Source organism: Gigantopelta aegis, chromosome 6 (assembly GCF_016097555.1).
Source record: "Gigantopelta aegis isolate Gae_Host chromosome 6, Gae_host_genome, whole genome shotgun sequence".
Classification (NCBI taxonomy): Eukaryota; Metazoa; Mollusca; class Gastropoda; order Neomphalida; family Peltospiridae; genus Gigantopelta; species Gigantopelta aegis.
The window spans coordinates 76,614,967-76,637,811 of record NC_054704.1 but is presented as its reverse complement, the minus strand read 5'-3'; the positions used below and the strand labels follow the sequence as shown (position 1 = coordinate 76,637,811).

Below are 22,845 nucleotides of genomic sequence, written 5' to 3'. Positions count from 1 at the left end.
TGCACAATGGTTTTTAATATGGCATTTATCGCGTTTTGCGATGAAACTCTTCAAATATTGCAATCTAATTAAAATTAGCTCCACTATTATATGTGGATCCAACAGCAGCGAGTTGTAGCTCATGTCCACAAATCAAAACCTTACTTGCAGAATCATGCCAGTGATTTAAAAATAATTTGAAAACATTCCGAATTATCCTGAGGGTATACGACATGTTTCGTGTGAATAACGAATGCCTTAAAACATATTTTATTTTATAAAATAAATAATTTGTAATATAAAACTGAAGACTGATTTAGTTTTGTTTGTTTTTTATAAATAAATAAATAATTTTTAATGTAAAATTGAAGACTGATAACCCATCCCGTACGTATTGGTATGGTTAGCTGTACTGCGGCCACTAAAATAGACTCGCCCGATATTTTAGAATTTGTATGCTCCCAAATAACGTTATAAAAGGCGAAGTGTGATTGGTCAATATTTAAATTATTATTTACAGACGAAATGTTACCTGGACATTGGAAACTACGCAGTGTTGTTAGCAATCTGATTAAAATTAGTTCTACTGGCCTAAATAAGGCATTTGTAATTCACATGAAACATATCGTATACCCTCATGATAATTGTGAATATTTTCAAATTATTTATAAATCACTGGCATGATTCTGCAAGTAAGGCTTTGATTGGTGGACATGAGCTCCAACTGGCTGCTGTTAGATCCACATGTAATAGTGGAGTTAATTTTAATTAGATTGCAAATATTGTTTCCACTATCTACACAAGATATTAAGAGTTAGATAAAAACTAAGGAATCAGTATCAAATCAAATCGGTTAAACATACAGTCTAATAAAAAGAAATACACCAAAAAATAATATCAGTACTATTGCAATATCAGATCTCAGTAGTTTATATCCTATTACTAAACACCAGCTGGCCACTAAGAGTTAACGGACCAATCATATGACATGAAAGTAACTTTGTATTTCTTTCCATCAATGAGTTCGGACATGTGGTTTCGCTTTTCACCTTCTGGTACGTGGTCTCTCACCCAGGATACCATCTAAAGAGAAGAAAAGAAAATAAGAACTAATTATCACTGATGTAAGAAGTAGGGGGGGGGGGGGGGCACTTTTTTTTTATCCAGTAGCAGCAGGGACGGTTTATGTGTGTGTGTTTGTGTGTCTGTCTGCTGTGTGTGTGTGTCTGTGTGTGTGTGTGTGTGTGTGTGTGTGTGTGTGTGTGTGTGTGTGTCTGTGTGTGTGTGTGCCCACTTATTGGCACCTTCCTACACCCTTGAATATTAATGTAATGTGCAGAGGAAATCAACATAACACTAGTTATTAAGTTAATAAGTTTATGTCCTGAGTGAAATAACTTCCACTTATCACCAGCTTTATCAAGACATAAACATGCTAACTGGTAATAACTTTATTCTATTTATTACAAAGTTGTGTTTTTTTCATAGAACATATCAAATATAGAAATAATGTAAACCAGTTATATGCTATTTTGAGTACTGCTAGAGCTATTTTATTCATTTTCACAGATAATAAAAAAAAGAAAAAAAAGTTCTATTTATTTTGTAGAAAAAATCTAAAACTAATTGTATTAAATAATGTTTTATAACAAATTTAATAATTGAAACAGAAACAAATAAAATACAATTCTTTGAACATGACATCTTTTTGCATTTCTGCCAAGTGCTAAATTGTTCAATAATATGGCATGGTACACGAAGGAGTAATATTTTCTTAATGGATAATATATTTTTGCAGTTACGAGTTACAGCTGAGGTAATAAATTTTGTTTTTAAATATATAAAAAAAGAAAATAATAATAACAGAAGTTTGTTTTGTTTAACAATTTTTTTCATCTTGGTAATTCTGACATAGTCTTAGAGAGGAAACCTGCTACATTTTTCAATTAAGAGCATGGGATCTTTTATATGCACCATCCCAGCGACAGTATAGCACATACCATGGCCTATGATATACCAGTCATGGTGGGTGCACTGGCTGGAACGAGAAATAGCCCAATGGATCCACCGACGGGGATCGATCCCAAACCGACCATGCATCAGGCAGCACTTTACTACTGGGCTATGTCCCGCCCCTAAATAAATAAAATAAAACTGAGCCACGATATTATTAAATTAATCTGTTTATTTTACAGATGTTGGGTATTGGCGGTAATCTTCTCTCACCTCTGCCTTGTCTTTTCCGAAGTCCTCTTGATACCACTTGAGTATCTGTGTCAGGTAGATGGTCTTGTTGTTCATTACCACCTCACAGCCGTCGGGGCTCTCCAGGAACGCCTCCGCCGCCACACGCAACTGCTCATCGACTTTCTAATTTAAAAAACCCAAACAGAATAGGTGATACGCACAACACAACAAGAATTAGTCTTACTGTCATTATTACTCATCAAAATTAAAAAAATAAAATGTCCTCTGTACATTGCCATATATATATATATATATATATATGTATGTATGTATGTATGTATGTATGTATGTATGTATGTATGTATATATATATATATATATATATATATATATATATATATATATATATATGAAGAGTTCAGGCGCAAAACGTGACATAAACCATTTTCTTTCTAGTTTTTATTTAAAGCTATTATTGTATGTCAGTAAGGGCTAATCATAGGCCCGCTGATTTGCTGCCTAAACTCTTCATATATATATATATATATATATATATATACACACACACACACACACACACTCATGCACGCACATGCACGCACACACACACACACATGCATTCATGTTAAAGAGTACTTTTTTAGGTGCCCTTTTCATAAACTGTACCCCCACACTAAATACTCTAGGTGCCTTTTTTGTATCTTGCACCCTTCCCTAGTACAATATGTCCCCGAAACATGTCTAAAGTTAAAAGTTAAAGTTTGATTTGTTCAACAACATCACTAGAGCATACTGATGTCAAATGTTAGGTACTGTTTTACTCATAGTTAGACAAAAACCTGCTACCTTTTTCCATTAGCAGCAAGGAATCTTTTACATGCACAGGACAGAAGCAGGGCATAAAATTTGGCACAAACGATTCTGTCGTTCGTCTGTCGGTTATGCAAAACCAATATCAACATAAACGATGGATCGTTCGTGCAAAAGCTGTAATCGCTCATCAGAAAAAAAAAAAAAAAAACATGTGTTAGCTAATATCATCAAAGTTTTGGAAAACTGCAGTGGGAAATCCCCGACCTAGACGTACGTCATAATGTGCTTGATCGTAATGTTCTAACCAGCTTTCCCTCTGTCGTTCAACGTGTCCAGCTATTTTCTTCATAACTACCGTCACTTTCGTTATAAAACGCTACCTACGTTGGCACGCCACCGACATATTTACAATTTGCTGACATTGCACGCGTCATGATATTCGGTGTTTGAAGCACGTCACAGAACTTTTATGAGTAGTTTCTTAGAATATTATATTATATACCGATGCAATTTAATGACACTGACAAAAACTAAATATGTTTTAAAAATAAAAATAGACGTGTGTCATCATAAGCAGTGCTGGAGTAAAACCTCTAATTCGGGCAAAAATGGTAGAGATATTCGGGCAAAATGTGCTAACCTGATACCTTTTTACCATATATTTCCATCATTCTACCATCAAAATTAGTTGTAAAAATGCGTAGTGGTTTGTTTGCAACCCTATATAGCTGTTTGGTAGTAATACTAATATGAATAAATGATGTTATACAGATTCGGGCATTTTCGTTTAATTCGGGCAAAGAAAGCAGCCTGCCCGCTTCACAAACGGGAGTCCGTACGCCTATGGGTGTCATGGAAATCTCTCTCACCGCTACTCCAAGCCAATCGGAATAAGTCGGCTGATTACGGATTTCCCGCAGAGTTCGACACTTGTAGCTTCTTCCAATCTGATTAGAGTCTATTAATAACAAACACGATGACATTCTAGCGACTGTACCTAGTGTTGGGACAAAATCACCACTATTAACTGTGCAGCTACCGTTAGATTGATTAGTTTAAAATCCATTTTGCCTGTCACAAGAGCATGTAGTATTATTAACATGCACCGCAGTGCGCGAGATCTCGTGACAATCGTGTTCACGTTACTATGAATAGCATTTTACAGGATTCTTAATTTCAAATGAATCGAAACTAGCTTAATTTTTATTTTCGCCTGGCAGCTTTCAAGTTGGTCATAGCACACAAAAAGTATATTTTCGTATTTATGATAGGATGGTTTAATAGAGAAAAGCTACAAAAATCACTCATCTTAGATTCTCGTTTGATTATCGTTGCCCATTAACATTTTCCTTTTTATTTAACTATTGAAGAAAATCGTTCGTGTAATCACTAAAACCACACGAACGACATATTGGTTGTCTGAAAAATTTAAATTTTATGCCCTGCAAAAGACATGGCAAACCTTTCATATACCAGTTGTAGTGCACTGGTTGGAATAGGAAAAACCCTAATTAGGATAATCGGTTCACTGAGGTGGTTCGATCCTACGATGCAAGCACGTCAGGCAAGCGCTCTACCGACTGAGCTAGTTCTCCCCACCCTCATCTAGATTGAAATGTGGCATACGTACATCAGGCGAGTATGTTTTTATTGGTGGACAGCTCCTGGCACCACACACGAGGGCAAAATGGATCAAGGGCTCACACCTGTCCAGGGCTACCTTCAGACGAGGATCGGACGAAGAAAACGGTCTTCTTATCATTCCTGAAACAGCAACAAAATAAGGTTAATGGTCATGAATTCGCATGGTTCAAGGTTGTCATCTCATGAGGTTAAAGGTCATGAACTCATGAGGTTACATTTATGAATTTGTTGTGTTAAATATCATGAATTAATTTTAAAGGTCATGAACTCGTGAGATTAAAAGGTCAGGAACTCAAGTTAAAGGTCGTGAATCATGAGGTTACAGTCATGAATGTCATGATGTCAGGTTAAATATCACAAACTCATGTTAAAAGTCATGAACTCTTGAGGTAAAAGGTCATGAACTCATGTCAGGCAAGGATCAGAAATGATAAATACTTTTGATATAATTCCTGAAACATTTTATAAGCAAAAACCATGGGATACTGGTTGGTATGGGGAAAACTTCAATTAGAGAATCGATCCACTGAACGGGTTTGATCCAAGCACCTCAGGTCAGAACTTTACTGACTGAGTTAGATCCTACCCCTCAGTATATAAGGTGTTATTTAAAACTAATTTTCTTACCAACTCCCTTCCTGTTGGATCTAAGAACTCCATTCTCAATGTCCTGTAGAGAATACGCATAGCCGCCTATTATGTACTTCACTGTGTGGAAAAACTGTTAAATACACAAAAATATTAAACACTGTTATATATAGAATTTTGTTTTTTAAAGTAGCAAACAATTCTTATGTAATAACCATGCTTCTAGGCGGACCCTATCAGTAGCCAATTTCATTAATTGATAATATTTATAGAGACTAGTTGAAAATATTGTGTGAAAATATTCGCTAATTCACAGTTTGCCCATTTATTATTTTGCTTTGTTTTATATTCGTGGAGAATGACTTACTTTGTAGCGTTGCCACAGGTTATCTGGAGGTCCCCGCACGATGTTGGCGTGTATCACAAGAGCGTTGTAAATATTGATGAAGAAAGCCAGTTTTTCTTCCCGACTGGATGACGCAATTTGAACACGTTGTAGTTCCTTTGTCAGACGGACGTAATGCTTGAATTCCACACTCGCACCAATACCTTTGTAGTCCACTTTCTGCAACACACAACCATATGTCATCATTTACTTTTTTTTTGCTTTTTAAAAATAATAATATTTATTCAAATAAATGAAGTGGATTGGCAAACAAGTGATAGGCCTATATAAATGCCTCTCCATAATTACTAATCCAGTAATAGTATCGGTTTACAAACACAAGACATAGAGAATACTATGTGAGTGACTGTTGGATACCATTTATCTTACAAGTTGTTTTAAATTGTTTCTGTTGAGTGATAGCAAGTTGGATACATTTCCAAACAAATTGCAAGATAAATGGTATCTAATAAATGGACACGAATGTAGTATTATATTTCTTATATAGGGCAATTCCACGGTAACTGACACAACATTCAGACATTTTTTAACGTCTTGATTATTATTTAAAAAAATTAATATTCAATAAAATTCTTAAGATTTTGATTGAAATAAATATGTTGTGACAAAGTCATGTCAAAAGAAAATTTTATTACATACAATCTAAGCGCAACTACAAGCACAAATGAAGTGTGGGTAACTGACGCCAACAAAAAAAGTAACTTGTATTTGACATGTCTTTGAACTTGCCAAAATTATCTGAATCTGAAACATTAAGTTTTCAGATTTATATAGAAATGTGTAGTGCACAGGTAATCTATGATCACTAGAACAAGAGAACTAAGTTTTCTACAAGGAATTTTCTATTAACTTTTTTATTAATGGGTAACTGACATAACACTAAAAGTAACTGACATAACATTTGTGAATTATAAAAACTAATAAGAACATATTTTAAAAATAAAACATTTGTCTTTGGCAACTGGTTCATTTAAATTGTAAGAAAAACATAAATCTTAAAAGGGAATTTAAAAAAAAACGAACAATAGGGGCATGTTCAGTGTGGTAGCTTGGGGGTCAACCCCCCCCCCCCCCCATTTCCCAACCCTATCCCTGCTCAAAGCAAATTATTATTATTATTTTAATATGCATATACATGCATTTGTCATGATGAATTTTACTTGCAGAATGCAAGAAATTGCATTTTAGGACATCAGATTCTCACAATTTTCCAACCCCACCCCAGTAACTTGGGCAGTTGTATCCTTGATGCCAGCTAGTCTAAACCCCCACTCCCTGTAAGAAATGTTTTACCCATGTTTCAACAATGAGACAACAGCTTACATTTACATGTACTTCTTGATTGGAAGTGTAATGATTTTTGTTTTTGCAATTTCCAAGTATATATATATACTGCATTCACTTTCTTATGACATTACCAATTGACTGATCCGAACCAAATGTTTCGTAAGAAATCGATGGGAATAAGGCAGATATTGTAAATAACCCATATTCTTTCTTTAATTTTTTTTTTTTTTTCTCAGCATTGCTTTCACTTTGTCTTGCTCTGGGGCAAGATATAGCCCAGTGGTCCAGCGAGTCGCTCGATGTGCAGTTGGTACCCATCAGTGGGTCCATTGGGCTATTTCTCGTTCCAGCCAGTGCACTTTGACTGGTATATCAAAGGCCGTGGTATGTACTATCCTGTCTGTGGGATGGTACATATTAAAGATCCCTTGCTGCTAATCGAAAAGAGTAGCCCATGAAGTGGCGATAGCAGGTTTCCTCTCAATATCTGTATGGTCCGTAACCATATGTCTGACGCCATATAACCATAAATACAATGTGTTGAGTGCGTTGTTAAATAAAACATTTCTTTCTTCTTCTTTTTTTTGTCTTACTCCATTTTTCATTATTCTCTGTTCTTTTCCCTCTCCAACCTCTTTCTGTCTTTGTTCAAATTATGTGCTCGATTCTCATTCATTTTCTAGGTTTCTGTCTTGGGAGGTATTCTACTAAAAACATCAGCAACTTGGGATATTTTCAGGAGTAATAACCAATTTATCAAATGAAAGGACATTTGCTATTTAGAACTATTAAAGGGGCAATCTCATAGTTGCATAATACATTTCCAAAAATTATCATTATTATTTTATTTATCTTTTGAAATGTAAAGATTATTCTTGAATTAAATTACATGCCCATAAAATATTACAACCAAATAACTTCATTTACAGGTAAAAAATAATTATATCATTACAAAATTCATTTCAGGTGACCAACAGTTAATTGTGTGAAATCATGTTTTGAATTTGAGTTGCAATTCCACAATGACAAAAGATGGCTTTTTGTTGAATAACTGATGCAAACTGTTTATGTACTTTACAATTTTAACCAAGAATTCATGGGAAACCACTGTGGCAGTAAGTGTAATGTTGATTTATTTTTCTGAGTTAATTATGAAAGATTATGTATGAAATCGTCTAATGTGTAATTATTTATCATAAATAAATGTAAAAATAGCAAAATAAGTGATTGGCCACTACATGTATGAAACTGCAATTCCAAATTTGTGTTACCGGTAATTATTATTGAACATTATAGATACTATTTACCATAAATGGTGCTGTACATATATTAATCTAAGCTAATGAAACAATGTCTACCTCTGACATCACAAGCAATACAATATATGTAATGAAACAAATACTATGTGCATTTGAGGTCAAAAGCTATACAATATATATCTTGAAGTATAAGGGTATATGCATTGATGCTTGTGAAACTGCTATCATCTACATACATGTATCTATTTAAAAACAGTGTTAACTGAGTCCTGATTATTTTATTTTAGTAAAATAGACATCTGTAGATTTACTTCTAAGGAGCAACAGTATTTGCAGTTCTTGAAAAATAAATTTTTCCTATAGTTTTACACAGATGTGATAATTAAAAAATTATAAAACTTACAAGTGCGAAGGTCAAGAAAATTCCGAAACTTATTGTTAAATTTTTTATTGTACTCACTCTAGTTTGGGAATTAACACATTTCACAATCTTACATTATGACTCCAAGAAATTTAACAATGGGAAATAATGTATGTGTTAATGTGTTGCATCAGTTACTGACTGAGGGAGTTACGTCAGTTACCAATAAATTTCATTTCTTGGTGTGCCCACTTAAGATTATTATGTTGCCATGTTGTGTAACCATGGCACAACTAAGAGAATAAAAAAAAAATATATATATATGGTAGCACTGTAAGAGGGCAATATTAAAATTAAGCTTCAAAAGGTAACTGACGCAATGAGGTTATGCCTATAAGTTCAATTTTTTATTAATAAAAATCTATTCCAAATTTATTAATTTGTGTTGTTTGGGAATTACCATTAAGATCTTAGAAACAAAATGCAATACATACCTTATCATCTAATTTTAATGACATTTGTGAAAAAAGATTTTAGTGCAAGTCGGGTTCTATTCTTAGGAAGAAATAGCACAAATTAAAGATGGCCGTCAGGTCACATGACACAGTTTTGAATAAAAACCTGAGTATTTTATGGTTTATTGATTATTAACAAATTAAGAAAGAAAGAAATGTTTTATTTAATGATGCACTCAACACATTTTATTTACGGTTATGGCGTCAGACATATGGTTAATAACCACACAGATTTTGATAGGAAACCCGCTGTCGCCACTACATGGGCTACTCTTTCCGATTAACAGCAAGGGATCTTTTTTGCATGCAGGATAGCACAATCCATGACCTTGTTAAACCAGTTATGGATCACTGGTCGGTGCAAGTGGTTTACACCTACCCATTGAGCCTTGTGGAGCACTCACTCAGGGTTTGGAGTCGGTATCTGGATTAAAAATCCCATGCCTCGACTGGGATCCGAACCCAGTACCTACCAGCCTGTAGACTGATGGCCTAACCACTATGCCACCGAGGCCGGTTATTAACAAATAATTCTATGTGAAAAATAAAAGCATAACAGGGGGGGGAAATTTCACTCCCGAGGTATAATTTTTCATGGAATTGGTCTATATTCTAAAAAATCAGGTTTTAAAAAAGTTCATAATCTTTTCTGGTTATTTTTTATTCATAGTGTATTTATGCATGCATAGTTAACTTATATGTAAAAATGTAATCAGTTTCAGTAACATTAATTTCATTGGGTGGTGTGGCTTTAGCATCAGGTCATCAGTGTGAAGCAGCTATAATCAGATGTCTTTAAAAGAATCTCATACATGTGTGATATTGCTGCATAATATTAAAAAACCCACCAATGTTCTCTTCAAATAAACAAATAACAAATAAGTCTATCTAATTTAGTACTTTAATGTGACCAAGAGTGTAAATAAGATCTTTAAAAAAACCCCAAAACAATCAAAGAATCAAAATTATTTATTTTAAATGCTTAAGTATTAAAACTACATTCAGACTATACAAAGCACATTGCCATACCTTGCCATCAGGAGACAGGAAAGCACTGTAGAGTTTGAGAATAATTTTCCGCAAGTCTTCTCCCAATTCAATAGCTTAAATAACAAAAAAATCATCATCACAATAATAAAATAAAGCAATACATGTCCCCTATCGGGCCCAACATATTTTCATATCTTCTAAGTTCAAGGGCCATAATTCTGTGAAAAATTAGTAAATTGCCAAAAAAAAATCAAACTTGATCTGTAAAAATACATGATAAAGCTACATACAAAATGTCAGCTTACTATCTTGAGGCATTGTGAAAACAAATCCCAAAAAATATATGTGGGATAGACGAACAGACTTTAATTTTAATTTTTCATGCTGGGGTGTCGTTAAATATTAATTCTTTATTCATTCATACCTTGGGATTTTATATACCAGTACTATGTGTTAAAATGATTGTCAGGTTAACTATACGTCACTGTGTAATTGATTTTGACTGTGCTGTTTTTTCATTGGATGTAATGCATTGGTGGCCTGGTCATCACCTAGGAGCAGCCAGTTGTATGTCTTGAAATTGCTAACAATTGCCACTGTTGTTAATAAGTACGTGTTATCAAAAATAACTAATGATGTTCTCACCAATGGGTGTGTAAGAATAGTCTGTTGTTGTAGATATACTGTGATCATGGTTTGTTTAGAAAACATTCACTTACCTAGTATATTCATATACTCAAACTTTTAATTCTACAGCTTTTTACACTATTTTTAATTTGAATTTTTATATTGATGTTAATCATTAATTCATTCATATTTTTACCATTGTTTGACATCCAGTAGTCAATGTATTTTTGTGCTGGGGTGTTGTCAAACATTCGTTCGTTCGTTCGTTCATTCAATCATTTCATGGCTCCACTCTGTGTTTTTACTTCAAACAGTTAGTGTCGACTTTCATTCATTCACATAGCTTTGTCTGACACCCAATAACCGATTCTGTGCTGCCGAGATGTCATTAAACATCCATTCGTTTCATAATGAACGAAAGTATTTCTGGTTCACCAGCAACCAATAAGCAGTCGTCTGCACAATTTAACAGGTCTCAATGATTCAGTATCACTATGTCATTTGACTCTTTTATGGTTAATGTATTATATGTGTCAGTCATACAATAAAACTAGTCTCAATGGACTAGCACCAGTTAAATTGTCATGGTCAGCGATTTCTACTCGCTTAATGGATGTTTCTATCCTTGATACTACTTAATGCATATAGGTGAGTGAACTTGGGTGACACAGCAGTTAACGCCATGTGATCCCATGCTTATAGGGTGTATACCACCAAATCAAATCACACAGATGACAACAGTAACACATGTGGCAATTTCTACTCACTTTGAATGATTGGATTCTATACTTGATTATGAATACACAGCAAGATCAGTTAATTAATGCATAGGAATATGTAGACTTGGGTGACACAGCAGTTAAAGCCATGTGGTCGGCCATGCTTATAGGATGTACACCACCAAATCACAATGGATGTTTTCATACTTGATCATGAACAAGATTAGCTAATTAATACATTTCATTTCAACTTATTTTCATGCTTATATCCAATTAAGGTTCAAGCATGCTGTTCTGGGTACACACCTTAGCTATCTGGGCTGTCTGTCTAGGACAGTGGATTAGTGGGAGAGAAGAGGGTGTAGTGGTCTTACACCTACCCATTTATCCCTTAAGAACTCGCTCTACGTTGCAGCTGGTACCGGGCTGCAAACCCTGTACCTACCAGCCTGTAGTCCGATGGCTTAACCACTGCGCAAAAGTGACCTACAGCCATTTATATCTTAACGGCAAGTGCCTTCGGTGCCACTGTTAACTTTGAGCCCTGACATCAGTACAGTGAATGTTTTTGATTGCTAAAAATGAAACAGCATTATAATTTTTTACTTGTCCACTGGACAACCACTAAGGTACATTTTGCTTGTCCCAGCAGATTATCACTTGTCAGGACAAATGGATAAGTGCTTATTTCGAAGCACTGCAGTATATGTTTGCTAAACACTAGATTTTGAGGATACTTCAGAGTTGAAGAAATGGGTGCTCTGCCTCAGAATTTCTTCTTGGATATGTACCAACAAGGTAAGATGCCACAGAAACTGTAATGGGCCAAGGTGTTCAAATGGATTCCATTATAAGAAAAACTGTAACAAAACCTTCTTAACACCATCAACAGACACTTCTAATGGAACATGCAATAATATCACTCTGTAGTAAATTATAACTGCAAACCATTCAGAAAACAAAACAAAAAACCAACAAACAAATAATACCTCTCCACCAACTGCAAACAAAAATAAATCAACTGACAACCAACAGGACAGAGCTATACCAAGCCTGTAATAATGGTGTGTATGGGTGGGAACAGTCAAAAAAGAATTAGGACACACACAGTAATTAAGGATTTACTCCATCTAGATAAAAAGGGCACTTTTAAACTCAAATGAATGCGACATTGTGTGGATCCAAGGGAAGAGAGCTGTTGGGTTGAAACACCCCCCCCCCCCCATCCCTGCCCCCAATTATTCATGTTTAGCAGATGAATACAATGCATTTATTGGTTTTTAGTGTGGAACATCTAATAATATTATCTTGGTCAGCTTGATATTCCTGATGAAGATGATTAATAACATAATATATAAATAATACTTCTGAATAATGTAGGTGTCCTTTTAAAATGTTTTATCCCGTCAATAATGAAGATGCGATTTTAAAAAATTGCACCCCCCCCTAGAAAAATCTGCACCTGAAAGGGTGTACTTTTTGTGTATTTTGCCTGCCACCACTAGGTATGGTCCTGCATGATCAAATGTTAGAACAATGTAAAATCAATGACATGCAAAATCAACAAACTGAATATAAGACAATTGTTTAAAAATATAATTTTTAGGCAAACCACCAAACATAAATAAATAAATAAAACCCACCTTAAGGAAAACTGTCCTATGGATCTGGCATTGATACTTTTCCTTGTAAAAGACAGCAAGGTAAAGGAAATGGGTCTTTAAGGTATTTGAATATTATTGTAGGTACAGATGCATTACAAAATAATTAAGTGAAAGTACATTATTTGGACAAACCCCAAATAGCCAATATTATTTACTACTTTTACATATAATATTTGAACATTTTACTTTCTCAATTTATTAATTTCATATCATGTGAAGAACAAAATAGCAATGTTTTACAAGGTAATTTTGGGCTATTTTAAAGATTATTTTTATAGTGTACAAAAAAGGAAAATACTGGTAATATACAGTAATAATCTTATCCTCAAATGGCTGTGCATAGTTCTCCGACCACCAGCTCCTAAAGAGCTGCCTAGTTCCAGGTATAATTTACTTTTTCCTTTAGAAGATTATATATAGTTTGTTTATCCCATATCACATGCATTAAATACATTATACATGATTAGTAATAGTGTTTAGTGAACCGTGATAATGACCACATGGAATGGTGTTAGCCAACAATAGGACCATGCAAATGAATTATGCAGATCTGATCACAACTTTCTTGTGGTGATAGCCAAGCAATAACCACACCAAAAAAAACAAAAACCTCATCAAAACCGTATCAATATTTTAAACAAAATGTCAACATTTACTGACAATTAATAGAATCAGGGACTTGAGATGTTGGGTGCCAATGTGTTCCTGGAAACAACCCGTTAGACTATTTCAGGGGTGTGACCTGGACTTGGGCGGGAGTGGAGTGGGGGGGGGGGGGGTTCGAATATGAACCATGAGGATCCTTTTTCTATTGTTTTTGCACCACCAGAAACTCCGTATGCATAAACCTGTATGTTTTAGTTCTGAAAGTGGACCATTTGCTTCAGCTGGGAGGGAGGTGGGGAGAGGTTGTCCAAACCCACCCAAACCCACCCACCCAGCCTACACCCCTGTATTTTGAGACTCGTTATCAGGGTATTTAAGACTGAGGTGACAAAGTCCTATTTTGTTATGAATTATGATTCAATTTTAGTATGGATAACGGATATGCATATGGTGATGACATGGGGAGTGGTATGTGGACTGTTGTGCATACACCCATGGCATCATTTGATGTGTGTGATTCTGTCGATGCATAGAAGATGCAACACATGCTTCCAGTTGCATGGCAGCCATATCCAACATTGTGACTTTTGAAAACTGGTTAACAGAAAAATTGGTTAACAGAAATAGCTAAACATTAATTTGTAGTCATTTATAAATACTTTCAATCTCTTTTATTTTAATAAATAATAATAGCTTAAATAAAATATTGATTAACAACATTGGCATTATCAGGAATTTTTTTAATGGGTTAATTTTCATATTGAACTATCACATTTTATACCCCTACTGTAGATAATTGAATAATGGCCTGACTTGAATGGAAACCTGGGTCTCAGATCTTATATGACAACATATCAAGAATAACAGAAAAGGGGAAGGTTTGCAAGCTTACATTATAAACATGATCTTATGCAATTAAAAAATTTCATTAATAAAATAGAAGGCTGGGTCTCAAAGCATAATAAAAAAAAACTAGAAGCCTAGGCTTATATATTCAAGTTTTTTTTTTAGTAATGTTCTTTTCAAAATAACAAACTGTGAAAAAAAAAAATTGCCATGAGATGGTTAGTTTACATTAAAAAAAAACCCTTCTCCTGTGACATGCTTGCCATAATAAGCGAGTGCAAAAACCAAAAAGCATACATGTCTTTAAAGGGACACACCCTAGTTACGGCTAGTTGTTAACCATTACGGCGTTGTTTTTCGCTATTAAACCCATTTTTTCCAAATAAAATGGCACTTTACTTACCGTTTATTATTTAGAATATACATTTCCATTCACCTGAAGTGTTTTTTGGTAATCCTGGTGTTTGTAATACCACAAAATGCATTTTTCGTATTTCTGAAAAACGGACGCACGTTTGAAAAAAAAAAGTTAAGCAGACAAGGTCTAATCTATTTTTAGACGGGATATTTCCATTTCAATGTCACAGACGTTGGTATACCACGTGACCGTTATCATTTTGGTTCGGTTTGTTTTCTCGTGCACGGTTCGCGCAATCAACATCCGATTTGTTGTTGTTCATTTGTGAGATTTTTCTTCACAGTTCGTGAACATTTTCAGTAACAATAAAGTTCAGACAAGTAAGTATCTCAATACAAAACGTTACAAACCCTTAAAACCAATAATTTTGCTAAGTCCTACGATATCTGGAGAGGGGATACAACCAGGACAGAACAGTTGGAACATGTCCAGGAGAGGTGAAAAGAACGCACCCCAAGTCTGTGAAATTTGTCGTGACGTAGGCATTGTTGTGCTTCGAGCGACATCTACCGGTGACATCAGAATACAAACTTTCAAAATTATTTCAAGCAATTGGGACATGGGGATTCCCATGGTATTTATCGATATAAAACCTGCTTTTTCACTCCATTTGATAAAAACGTGATCTAAGTGTGTTACAGGTTTGTAGATTAACCAAATTATATTTATTTTCGCTGGATGGAACTAGGGTGTGCGGCTTTAAGACACAGTCCAATATTATAATTCTAACTTCAAACACAGAAAAGTCCAAGATTTTCTGCTATGACCACATACCTGCCTGAGGTTCACAGTCAGACATGTGTCCAGCATTCAGGGCATGAGTCTCCTCATCGTCCAGAAGTCTGTAATACACGTCGTTGTCTTGGAAAGACAAATCAGACTTGATGTTGTGGCCAAAGTGTTTGTCAATCAGGGCCTGACCCATCATGATGGCATCACTTCTCTCTGGAAAAAAAAGGAAGAAATAGAGACATGGATAAGAAACAAACAAAATAATAATAATAATAAATAATAATAATAATAATAATGTCACACATTTTATTTATTTAAATCATTTATTTTAATATCAAAGGTTTGTTGTATATTCAAAGGTTTGTTTTACATCACTGTATGATGCAGATGAACTTGAGTAAAACAAGTTGTTGCAGGCTTGAATATTTGACAAGTCAATGAATTTTATAACAATGTTATAAAAGTTTATGAACAATGTTATAAAAGTTTATGAAATTTGTACAACAATGTATTATGTATTAATATGTAACAAAAAAACATGACTACTTTATGGCTTAGGTACATTGTATTTGTTCTCGATACCATGAAAGATATTTATATTTATATATTATTATGATTAAAGAAATGTATTCACTATTGTTTATATCCTCCTGTCGAAATCAGACTATATATGTTTCTCTAACACCGTTGCGAAACGGCCGAGTTGAATGTTTTGGGGTTTTTTTTGTATAATAATTAAAAGCTGACCAGTCCTATTCTATCTTTTAAAAATGTCATATTCCTGGACATACCAAACACATATTATGCCTCACTTTAAAAAAGAGAATGTTTACCTAATTGCTTGTTTTTGACGACCCAGTTGACAAAGTCCCGCCCGACAAACGAATTGTGGTGAACGCGGATGCCCTGCCAGTGATCGCCGATCAGACCACTCTTCCTCAGTTCCTGCACCAGTTGGACATACTCGTCCGGCTCACACACAAAGTTGCCTGAACCTGTGCACACACAATAAACAAAATTAAAAACATTACAACAAATTACATTATACCAGATGTAACCTGTGCTTAGCATGGGAAAGGTTATATGGGGTGTGGTGTCCTAATACTGGACTCGCCCATCACCCTCCCAAAATAAAAAGAAAAAAAAGAGACTGTCCTGTATATAGCCAGCCCTCACTAGCAGAGAATATACAGGCCTCTGAAAATTGCCAGAGCGATAGTTTTGTTCGCGCACTGCTCACGTAAGTATAGTTTGTGTAACCCATTTTTCATTAGCACATTGAATTTAGGTCATCATTTACATGATCATGATGGACCGGCCTCGGTGGCGTCGTGGCAGGCCATTGGTCTACAGGCTGGTAGGTACTGGGTTCGGATCCCAGTCGAGGCATGGGATTTTTAATCCAGATACCGACTCCAAACCCTGAGTGAGTGCTCCGCAAGGCTCAGTGGGTAGATGTAAACCACTTGCACCGACCAGTGATCCATAACTGGTTCAACAAAGGCCATGGTTTGTGCTATCCTGCCTGTGGGAAGCACAAATAAAAGATCCCTTGCTGCCAATCGGAAGAGTAGCCCATGTAGTGGCGACAGCGGGTTTCCTCTCAAAATCTGTGTGGTCCTTAACCATATGTCTGACGCCATATAACCGTAAATAAAATGTGTTGAGTGCGTCGTTAAATAAAACATTTCTTTTTTGATCATGATGGGTTACATAAACACAAAATGGGTTACCTGAATTTGTTTTTACGTAACCCATAAATGGATTACGCAAATTTTCAATTCTCACAGCCATGTCGCATAGAAAACTTAATGTTAAGTAAGGCCCGAAACTCGCCAAAAAAATATGGTGGCCCCAAAAATAATAATGGATGTTGGCAAATTAAGGTAAGCGAACCATGAACCACGAGCAAGATTTTAATGTGGAACAAATATATGCAATACAAATATTAATAGTGGTTCATATGTTATAGCTTCTAAAAAAGATCGCAATTATTTTTTAATAATAATAAGTCGCCCAAACAGGACATTGGTTGCATTTGGCGACCTGGCCACAGGCCGTTTAGAGCCCTGATGTTAAGTGACAAAGATGGCCACTTCCATTGCCATTGAATTTATGGAATTCATCTTTCTATGCGATATTTAGCATGATGTGTTCATGGTAGTCAACTAGACCTGAGTGCGAAAAGAGCCTTATGAAGTGAAGTACAAAGAAGGTTGTTTGAATTACAAATTAAAAGAAGATGCAAGTCAGAATGATCGAAAATTGTCAAAACGATTTTGTGTATTATATTATAGATTAGGGTAGGGTAGCAGTTGTATATGCCCACCCACCCATAGGCATTTGATGACAGGATAATTTAATTATTCTCAATATACCACAATATACCCCCCATCCCCCCCCAAAAAAAAGATAAGAAAAAAAAAAAAACCCCTCTAAGGCACACACTAGCTACATACAAACCCCTAAAAGTATTGCTATGGTCAAAGAGAAAGAAAAAAAGGAGAAAGATAATAATATTTACAATAATTATTAGAAAGATTGTTTTATTTCTATAAATTAGCATCCCAACCACTAACACGTAGCCTATATTGGCACAAGCGTTTTCTCAACACTGAACGCAAAAATATAAATTTGAAAACAGACTTGAAATAATTTAAAAATTATTAATTAAACTTTTTAAATTTCTAAACTGGTTTATAAAGATGAGATAAAATGTCAAATGTAGATATTAAAAAAGTAATTAAAAACCTTACATTTTCAAAGTCAGGTATATTATATAACAAATGCTATTTTAAAACAAGTTGACATTTATTGATTACAAAAGGCTTTCGATCACAGTGGGCCGGTGGCTAACTCAATGCAGTAATCACCGTATCATGTACTAGTATTATTGGAAAATGGTTTAACTTTATTATCCTGTCATCAAGTACACATGTATCTATGCACCCACCCACAAAAAAAAAATCTTGCCCGCACCAGTGGCAGATCTGTGTGTTGACAGTGGGTCCCAATCAGCAGAATTATTAAATGAACCTGTTACAATAGTTTAATTACAAACATTTTTAGGAATGACGTGGAAAACACTTCAGTCTTTACATATGGATGGATAGATGGCTGGATGGCTGGATGGCTGGATGGATAGATGGATAGATGGATAGATGGATAGATGGATGAATGGATGGATGGATGGATGGGCAGATGAATAGACATGTGGGTGAGTAAATAGATGGGGATGGATAGATGAATGAATGGATGAATGGATGGATGGATGGACAGATGGTTGAATGGATGTGTGTGATACTTTTAATCAACATACACTTCCAAGTATTGAGAGTATTTGAACCAGTGACCCACAGGGTTAATATTCTGTGCTCTACCCCATGAGAAACTAGAGAAATATCCATTACATACCTCCCACTATAGATGAACAGTATACAATGACTACCACTGACCCTGTCACCTACCTGCATCAACCACTGCTGTGCTGGGGTCAGGTGGTACAGGTGCTTCAGGTGGAGGTGCATTAAATTTCACATCCTCAATCAGCTGTTGCAGGCGAGACTTGTCTTTAACCTGGTGTAAAAAAACAACAAACAAAAACATCCCAATTTGGGAAAGAGAAATATTTTACGGGTTATGGGTACTTTATTAACATGCCTATATCCAAAAGAAGTTCAGGCACAATATTTTAAGGGCCGATTCCAAAACTCATCACATTGGGGAGATGGGAGGCAATGTAATTATTAGTTTACACTTGGTGGGTCTGTAACAATTGTTATGCACTTCAGATAGTTATGGATGTCAGACGATCTTAAGGCTATGATCGCTTTGTCGAACAGGGCCTGTGCTTATTAAAGGCAAAGTATTTATTTCTTTCACAAGGGTTTACAGAACAAGGCCCCGTTCCACGAAGTGATCATAGCACTAAGATCACCTTAGTGCATAAAGTAGCTATGCACTTAAGGTGATCTTAGGGCTAAGATTGCTTTTTGGAACGGGGGCCCATTTTGTTAAGTGATTTTAGCGTTAAGATCACCTTAAGTGCATAACTACTGTATACACTTAAGGTGATCTTAGCACTAAGATCGTTTCATAAAACTGGGTCCTAGGCCGCATTCTACGACACGATCTTAGCACTAAGATCACCTTGCATGTAAGTCACGTGCACAACTGCCTAATGTACTTGAGGTGATCATACTTCTTACACAAGGTTCAAAGATACCCACACAATTTTAAAACATTAAACAGTAGTTGCTAATCAATTTTCAATTGAGTAGAAATATCGCTAATCAAGATAGGGAAAACAAAATGTTCCCTGTAAGATCACCTTACTGCATTACATTATTTCATTTACTAGAGGCCGACGCTTATTACTGGAAATACGGTAACTGGCCACTCCCAGTTGCAGGCATCTTTAGACTTAAACCAGCATTGTAGGCCTTACCTACAAGTGCCTTTTTCTATCATAAATTCTATCAATTCTATCTTTAAAACTAAAATAATACATTAGTATTTATTTATTTATTCATTTATTTATTTTAAACTAGACTGAACGTCAATAATATCTATGAATAAACTAAATTTCAACACGGAAGTTAATTACAATTTCCTTTCCATCGCTACAGCACTTGGCGATCTGACATGTCACCGGTGTGTCTGTTTCGTGGAGGTATTTTAAGTTTTATTTACCCCAGTAGAACACAATACATTTCATATTTATCCCTATAACACTATAATATTTCATATTTACCAAGTTCTGTAGATCGTCATTTCCTCCAACATGAGTAGCATTGAAAAAGATCTGAGGAACCGTCCGTTTACCCGTCCTTTCCTTCAGCGGTTCTCGACACTGCGGAAACATCTCCAAGTTAATATCCGTATACGGCAGGTTGAGTTTCTGTAAGGTGTTTTTAGATTTCATGCAGTGGGGGCATCCTAGAATGGAATAAACGAGGATCTGGCCTTTATAATCCATATCTTCCGCCGTGACCCAAGTCGCGTGTCCGCGCCGACAAACGAAAACCTCGCGACGTCCAAAGTTATCCAGCAAAACCGGATTCGAACATTGCAAGTACCCGATTGGAGCAACGTGTGTTAACCGCACTTGAGACAGTATTCTGGCCTGGCGAGTTAGAAGCAAGAGATTCCGTGTCCATCGGGACATATTCTTTTCGATTGTTTGCGTCTTTGTTTACTTGACAGGCGACCGCAAGTTGGTTGGAATGAAGTGACGGACAGTAACTCTTGCAGATATATAATAGTCAATAGATAATAGAAGAGACCAAGCAAGGTGAAGGCGAAAAACCGCTTTGACCTGCGATGACGACAAAAGGATCTTGTTTATAACAATCTCACCCTCTTTCCGTGGCCTGTCTGATCGTGCAAGTGTATTCATTTACAAAGAATGTGATGTGGGGGTAAATATGTTTTTAAAAACATGTCCTTGATTACCTGTGGTGCAGAACGTAGGCCCAGGGGGGTCACGCTCAGATGACCTCCCTCAATTATTTGTTCCAGGCAACAAATATAAATTATTTTACAGTTACTAATACGTCATAGCGGTGGTTTTATATTAAATTAATCAAACTCGTAGATTTTGTTCTCAATATAGGCCTACTCTTTTTTTTCGATCAGTTTTAAATTGTAGACTGTTTTGCAGCTAAAATAATAATTAACAAAATTATATACGTTATTCGTTCGAACGTAACTCGAGATGCATCATCAGTGGCGGATCCAGAACATCCATTGGGGGGGGGGGGAATGACTTGAGGCGGAATGCCAAAGGAACTTTGGGGGAGTTTTGGAGGGAGATTGTAAAAAAAAAAAAAAAAAAATGAAAATTAATATATAATAAAATTATAACTCGCAAAATTTAGGGGGGGCAGGCCCCTGTCCCCCCCTTTAGATCCGCCTCTGATCATAAGAATCTGAATGACTTGAATATAGGATTGATAACTGATTCAGTTTTCAATTAGTTTATAATAATGTTATACAATCGGAGGCTTCTTAAGAGTCTTAGCCAAGCAAATCGCAAGTTTATCTGCGTTTACCGAGTGCAGGTCGCACCGCAAGAACTCGCCGCGTGAATAGATTTAATAGACGGCGCCTTGTGACTTTGCGAGCCGGTGTTCAACGCTCTAATGGTTAGAGTACATGTTTACACCGCTGTCAATGTTTCTTACTTGTTAAAAGTACACTGTGCATTCAGGGTTAATATCCTCTGAACAAACAACACTGATGATGCATGTAATGTATATATGCATGGCATTCATGATTGGGGGAATCCGTGATCCAACCTCACGTCATTTGAAAACCATAAAATACATGTACGCATTTTTCTTTTTGTTGTTTTTTCTAAGCAGTGGCGTCGGCAGGATTTTGTAGGGGTGGGGGGGGGGGGGCAACCCGTGTAGTGGGATATGACACAGGAACCTTTTTAATGTTATTAATAAGCGAAAAGGTAAACATTTTCCGGGATGGCGCCCCCCTGTCCCCCCCCCCCCCCCCGGCTACGCCACTGTTTCTACTTTGTTGTTTTATTTTTTTATTTCCTATTATTTAAAAACAACCATTAAAACAGCTGAAAATTGTTATCCAACACATTTCTATATTTTCCAGGGGCGGGACGTAGCCCAATGGTAAAGCGTTCGCTTGATGCGTGGTCGGTCTAGGATTGGTCCCATTAGGCTATTTTTCGTTCCAGCCAGTGCTCCACAACTGGTGTAACAAAGGCCGTGGTATCTGCAATCCTGTCTGTGGGATTGTAACCCTATAATATCCGTTTGGCCGTCATGCTAATATGAATAAATGTTGTTAACCAGATTTGGGTATGTTTGTGTAATTCAGTCAAACAACAGCCTGTTCCCACCCCCACCTCACCCTCAACAAAAAGAGAGCCCTATGGCTAGAAGACCAATTCCCGAACACAATGGCCTCTCTGTGTCTCTATGTACCTTACTGTCTCTGCCTGTGTGTGTGTGTGTGTGTCTCTCTCTCTCTCTGTGTCTCTGTCTCTCTCTCTCACCAAATTCCAAGCTATGTATTAGAGGCACCTAACATAGTGGTACTAGTATATAATACCGTTATATATTATATAAGGACGTCTAAACAAACCACCGTGTCATATGTTAGTTTTAATTAATGCTTTCAAATATTATAACCATATCATCCCATATGTTTCTTTTAATTTGTGGCCGAAATT

At 35.9% G+C, this 22,845-nt stretch overlaps 1 protein-coding gene across 1 annotated transcript; it reads right to left on the bottom strand.

The window, feature by feature from the left end:
* Positions 1–673: 673 nt before the first annotated feature.
* Positions 674–21,357, bottom strand: LOC121375589. The gene is made up of 10 exons (XM_041503118.1): positions 20,395–21,357; positions 19,109–19,217; positions 16,475–16,636; positions 15,684–15,854; positions 10,069–10,142; positions 5,579–5,776; positions 5,251–5,344; positions 4,610–4,743; positions 2,206–2,349; positions 674–1,062 (listed from the first exon to the last, which is right to left on the bottom strand). The coding sequence occupies exons 1-10, from the start codon at positions 20,806–20,808 to the stop codon at positions 940–942; spliced, it is 1,623 nt and encodes a 540-aa protein (XP_041359052.1). The 5' UTR covers positions 20,809–21,357; the 3' UTR covers positions 674–939.
* Between the last annotated feature and the right edge of the window lie 1,488 nt (positions 21,358–22,845).